The sequence below is a fragment of the Malania oleifera genome, chromosome 2 (genome assembly GCF_029873635.1).
Source record: "Malania oleifera isolate guangnan ecotype guangnan chromosome 2, ASM2987363v1, whole genome shotgun sequence".
In the NCBI taxonomy this organism is placed as follows: domain Eukaryota; kingdom Viridiplantae; phylum Streptophyta; class Magnoliopsida; order Santalales; family Ximeniaceae; genus Malania; species Malania oleifera.
Genome location: NC_080418.1, coordinates 4,939,194 through 4,945,505, shown reverse-complemented (window position 1 = coordinate 4,945,505; position 6,312 = coordinate 4,939,194). Strand labels below are relative to the sequence as shown.

At 36.5% G+C, this 6,312-nt stretch overlaps 1 protein-coding gene across 2 annotated transcripts; it reads left to right on the top strand.

The window, feature by feature from the left end:
- Positions 1–374: 374 nt before the first annotated feature.
- On the top strand, positions 375–5,917 carry LOC131148556 (potassium transporter 1). Of its 2 annotated transcripts, XM_058098335.1 has the most exons (9): positions 375–715; positions 1,672–1,915; positions 2,485–2,730; positions 3,363–3,413; positions 3,511–3,771; positions 3,863–3,915; positions 4,044–4,158; positions 4,243–4,497; positions 4,606–5,917. In XM_058098335.1, exons 1-9 carry the CDS (start codon positions 665–667, stop codon positions 5,595–5,597), a joined length of 2,268 nt encoding a protein of 755 aa, XP_057954318.1. In that variant the 5' UTR covers positions 375–664; the 3' UTR covers positions 5,598–5,917. The 2 variants fall into 2 exon arrangements, with proteins under 2 accessions (XP_057954318.1, XP_057954319.1); XM_058098336.1 differs by lacking the exon at positions 4,243–4,497 and having other exon boundaries at positions 409–715.
- Positions 5,918–6,312: the final 395 nt, after the last annotated feature.

Genomic DNA, 6,312 nt, shown 5'->3' with positions numbered 1-6,312 from the left:
CAAAAAAACTTATTGCATACTAATAAGATAAAACTTTTTGATGAAAATTTCTACATAAAAATATAGAAGTTAAAAAAAAATAAAGAAAAAAATTAATAGAACAATATTCAATAAAATAACTATTTGATAGTAAAAATGTTATTTATACGACCAATAAGCAACTTAAAGAAATATATATAAAAAAAAATTATTATTATTATTATTATTTGTCGAAAAAAAATTATTATGGACATACAAAGAAAGGTTTATTCTCTCTTTTGACTCTGGCTAAATAGATATTATAGTCCTAAAATCATCATTTCATATGTGTAATGTCAAAAAATAATTAGCTTTTTATTTATTTGTTTATTGGGGGTGGCAGCCAAAACCCAAAAGAAGGAAAAATCAAACGGTGTGGGGAGAGAAGTTTGGTAGGAGCAAATCACACAAAATCAGGGATGGATATAGATATAGTGCCACTAAAAGCTGCACAGAGAGGGAGCATTGAATGCTTTCTGCAACTTCTTTGGACACACACATCACAACACTCACTGCCGCTACTTACTACTAAACTACTGCTTTCTTACATTCTCTGCTCTGGGTTTTTCTATTTCTCGGGTCATCTTCATTCTCCCCTCCAATCACCCTTGTTGGGTCTCTCTCAAATCCCAAATCGCCTTTAGCCATGAACCCAACACTCTCGCTTGAATCTCTGGAACAAGGAGCTGCCCAACAGGTTCTCTTTCTTCCTTTTTTTGGGTTACACTTGTTTAATTTCTTCTACTGGGTAATTTATATGCAGCCATTGTTGTGTGTTCTTGTTTTCTTGAGCTGTGTTGAATCATGAATGGGCTTGTTAATGACTGTTTTATTATGCTTATGAGCTTAAGCTCGGATTCTGGGAAATGGGTTTTTGTTTTTTCCAGTGAATGTGCCTCTTTCTCTGTTAGGATATGTAGGATTTCATATATACTGTGAATAGAAGGAATAACTGTTATGGGAGAAGAACACTCATGGTGGAAGTGGGTTCTTGTCAGTTCTTATTGTCAGTGTACTGTTCCCCATTTTTTGTATTCTCTATGGTTGATATTTCATTTTGAGGGTTTGAATGGAATTAAGCCTCTGATTCATATGGGGTTGTGAGATTAGCAAGCAAGTTTTACAGTCGTTTGTAGGTGAAGTGCGAGCAGTGGTAGGTTCTGCTTCATTTGAGCAAGCGGCATTTTTTGGCATATATTGTCCTGTTCAACTTACTGAAATTGGATTAAGATGTGTGTATGAATATGCAATTGAGTTGGAGTTGCAAATTATTGAGCTTTTACTTGGGCCTCCATTAAAGCAGTTCAAAATTTAAGTAGAATGACACAGCCGGATAATGGAAGGATATCTCATGCCTGACGGCCTTGAATTGTTATCAGGAAGAAGGTACCCTAAAATGTAAAATTTTTTGGATTTTATTCTTCAAATTTTTTTTTATATGTAAGAAGAGTTTTACACATGGTAGTGAAACAAGAAAATATTTCATTGAATTCAAACCCAAACGGTTTTAATTAACCATGAATTGGTGCCAATGGGCCAAAATGAGCCAAGAACTTGCGAGAGAGCAGCTAAATTTCAGTAGCTGAAACTAATGTGAACTTTTTTGCCTTTCTGTATGTTTTTGTGCTAACAAAATTTGGTTTCCTCAAACAGAACATGAAGAAGGTATCCTGTTCCGCAGTGCTCACATTGGCTTATCAGAGTCTTGGAGTGGTTTATGGTGACCTCAGTACCTCCCCTCTTTATGTTTACAAAGCCACCTTTGCTGGGAAGTTGAGCCTCCACGAGAATGATGAAGAGATTTATGGGGTCCTTTCCTTCATCTTCTGGACAATTACTCTCATTGCTCTCTTCAAATACATCTTTATTGTGATGTCAGCAGATGACAATGGCGAAGGTACTACTTTTGCCCATCCCTGCATGTGCTTGTCTTAAAAGAAGGCAGATTGTACGTTGGATTTCTGTTCAGATTTTGTGCCAATGAAAATGCAATATGAGAGAAGCTGGTTGAAAATGAAATTACAGGACCAAAAAAAAAAACTGTGATAGAATTACTTTTTGGGGTGAGAGATGCTTCTAGCTCAAAATTACTGTGCCTTGCGTCATGTATTAAGAGGCATGTGCATTGTTTTGCTAAAAAACAAAGCAAGTAGTTGCAGAAGTATCATCTTTTTCTTTTCCTCTTTTCTTGATGAAATGAAGCTTAACAAACTTCCATAGTGGGATGCAAGAATGACCTCACCTTACTGAATATGCAGTACTGTCCATTCTTGATAATGAGCAGAAGAACCTGCATCCTGCCAAAACTTAATTTAACTTTCTCATGGACATATCTGCTTCAGTAAATAGAATTGTAAATTGTGTTATTTATAAATTGTGTAATACCTCAAATTTCACCAGCTGTATGTGTAATTGGTAAAACATAAAATAATGTTTATAAGTGATACCCTTTCCCTTATGATGCAGGTGGTACATTTGCATTATACTCTCTACTCTGCCGACATGCAAGACTAAGTATCCTGCCCAATCAACAAGCGACTGATGAGAAGTTGTCTGCATATGTAACAGAGGGTTCAGCAGACACGTGGCAGAGTTCTGCATTGAAGTTGTTCCTTGAGAAACATCCAAAATTCCGAGACATGCTATTGATTTTTGTTCTGCTTGGGACCTGTATGGCGATTGGCGATGGTATATTCACTCCTGCAATATCAGGTAGCTAGAATTTACTTTAGTCTGTTTTGTATTTCAAGTCTGTGTCACCTGGATATTTTGATTAGCAGATCAACTCTACAAGATATGATGGTGGGTGGAGTTGGTATCAGAATGCAATTGCATTTTAGATATTTTATGCCTTGCAATTAAATTTCAAAATATTTCATGTTACAAGCTTATTACTTTTTTCTCCTATGGTCCAATGCATCTTTATCAGGATCTCAATAATGGATTTTATTGTTTGCATAAACAAAAAAAAAAAAATTATGACAATCATTTATTGATAAACATTCCGTCTGTATGGCTGTGCTTGGATGAATTTGATTCCTCAGCACATTCCTGCATCCAAACCACATAATGTAGCCATCACTGCTTGTCAGATGATTTCATTTGATTTCAGCTTGTTCCGTGCGAGCATTGTGCGCCAGGTGTTGCATGTTTACATTTGCATTATAGGGAAGAATCACCAAATAAAATACCTGGGTACATTATCTAACACAGTTTTGTGGATCTATCAAAGGATGCATTCAAAGTCATGTGGGTTGTTAAATTTTAATTTCGCTGCATGTTTGATCAACTTCAGAAAAGAATTAATGAAAAACCATAATATCTTGCGTGGATTTCCTTTTCAGTTCTTTCAGCAGTTTCAGGTGTTAGACTTAAAGTCACTAAACTTCATGAAAGTAAGTCCAGTTTCACTCATTCGCCATTATAAATATTTACCCTCCTGAGTACCATGTGCTTCTGATAACTTTTGACTGATTTTTTCCAATCTTTCAGATTATGTCATTATAATCTCGTGCATTATATTAGTGGGGTTATTCTCCCTGCAGCATCATGGGACACACAGAGTTGCTTTCATGTTTGCTCCAATTGTCACGGCATGGCTGCTGTGTATTAGTGGCATTGGGATATATAACATAATCCAGTGGAATCCACAAATATTTCAAGCACTTTCTCCTGTGTATATGTTGAAATTTATTAGAAGCACAGGTACTGAAGGATGGGTGTCATTAGGAGGAGTGGTGCTTGCAATCACAGGTACCTCTTTCACACTTTCAATGGTCATATTGGTACACTTGCTGTTAAAAAGAGCTACTGGAAATTTGTTTCCCTCGGAATACAATCTCAGGTGTTGAGACAATGTTTGCTGATTTGGGCCATTTCTCTCCACTCTCAATCAAGGTAACTATTTGCTTCAACTGAGATTTCCAACATTCATGTGATTAAGTGTTCAAAAGCAAAACAGCAAAAAGTTCTGTTAAATCTCAAATTTATCCTGATGTTGTAATACCTCCACAAACAAATCCCAGATAGCCTTCACATTTCTGGTGTATCCTTCTTTGATTCTTGCATACATGGGTGAGGCTGCATTCCTCTCTAGGCACCATGATGATATTCAAAGAAGCTTCTATAAAGCCATACCAGGTTAGAAATCATCAACAGAACCAAATGTCTTAACATTATTCTTCATCCATGTGCTGTGTTAATCCCTTTAACCTTATTGTACAGAAGCTGTATTTTGGCCAGTTTTCATTGTGGCCACTTTTGCAGCTATTGTGGGAAGTCAGGCTGTAATATCTGCCACCTTTTCTATTATAAGCCAGTGCTGTGCGTTGAATTGCTTTCCACACATAAAGATTGTTCATACTTCCAGTAAAATATATGGGCAGATATACATTCCAGAGGTCAATTGGATGTTAATGTGCCTCTGTTTAGCTGTGACAGTTGGATTAAGGGACACAAGCATGATAGGTCATGCTTATGGTATTTCTTTATTCTACTGATATAAAAACTGTAAAATTGATTTTTTTTTTTTGAAAGAAACACCCTTTATCCTATTCAATTAATTTTGATTGTTTGCTTGGTTTGTAGGGCTGGCAGTCACTACTGTTATGCTCGTGACTACTTGCTTGATGGCAATGGTGATCATAATTGTGTGGAAGAAAAATATAATCACTACTATTTCTTTTTTACTGTTTTTTGGAACACTGGAACTGCTCTACATCTCAGCATCACTCTCCAAGGTTCCAGAGGGTGGGTGGATTTCACTTGTTTTGTCTTTGACCCTTATGGCTATAATGTATGTATGGAATTATGGGGCATTGAAGAAGCATCAATTTGATGTGGACAACAAGGTCTCAATGGATAGGATATTGGCTTTGGGGCCTAGCCTTGGCATGGTCCGGGTCCCCGGAATTGGTCTCATTTATACTAATGTGGCAACGGGAGTTCCATCTGTTTTTGGACACTTTGTGACGAATTTGCCTGCTTTCCATGAGGTGTTAGTTTTTGTGTGCGTGAAATCTGTTCAAGTTCCCTATGTCAGTGAAAAGGAAAGGTTTCTCATTGGCAGAGTTGGTCCAAAAGAGTATGGCATGTTCCGGTGCATCATCAGGTATGGTTACAAGAATCTGCAACAAGAAAACTACAACTTTGAGAATAGATTGGTATCTGAAATCTTACAATTTGTTGAAAGAGAAGAAGATGCATTGAAAACAACCACTGAACCATCTAGATATTCTGGAAACTCAGATATTGAATCAGTTGATGCTCCAGAATACATACAACTGAACCCAAGTCTTGAAGAAAACTTAGTGCAGGATGTCATGAAATCTGGGATTGATCATTTGGAAGTTTCTCTTCTTAAAGAGGAGTCGTTGCAGATACTCAAGGCTAGGGAATCTGGGGTTGCCTATATTCTTGGGCATTCTTATGCAAAAGCAAAGAAATCTTCTTCTCTTTTGAAGAAATTTGCTATCAATGTTGTGTATGCCTTTCTAAGCAAGAATTTTAGGGGACCAGATATTGTTCTAAATGTGCCTCATACTTCTCTGCTGGAGGTTGGTATGATTTACCATGTCTAATTTGTATAGGGGAAAAAAAAAAACTTACCCATCACACGTTCTTCCTCTGCCTCTAAGAAGGAACAAGACAGAGGGAGCATTTTTACTAGTCTGACAAGATAATGATCTGCTCGACTGGTACATGATCAAGATGACACCTCACAATCAACCAAGGAGCTCCAGCTTGATCAGAGATTTAAAAGATAATCCCCACCCCCCACCTTTTCATGTAGTTTTTTGGTTTTTATGATACACTTGCTTCTGAATGTAAATTGTGCTTATAATTGTTTTGTTGGAGAAAAGTAAAAAAATCATCTACGAAAGTCCATCTTGACTTGTTAGCTTTGTTTTGTTATGGACTTGGATCATTTTCTATTTTTACAAACTCATGCCTCCTTACGGAAACCAGTTCGATGGTTGTGATAACTATCTCCATGGATTAAAGCAATGACTAATCAGATAATTAAATGCTGTTGTCCTTGTAATTTTGAATGATTAAGAATTTCGCTGAGTGTAGGGGATTGTCCTATAGGAGAGGCTTTGTCATTGGATTAGTTGAAATCTTTTCAAACTCAGGAAAAAAGACAAAAACTTCAAACATAATGAAATAATTGAGCATTAATTATCATGGTTTTAAGCATTATTTAACGAAAATAGAAAGATTGCAGAGAAAGCTAAAAAATAGAGAAGTGAATGAAGAAGAAGCTGAAACACAGAGAAAGTTGCGAGAATTCTT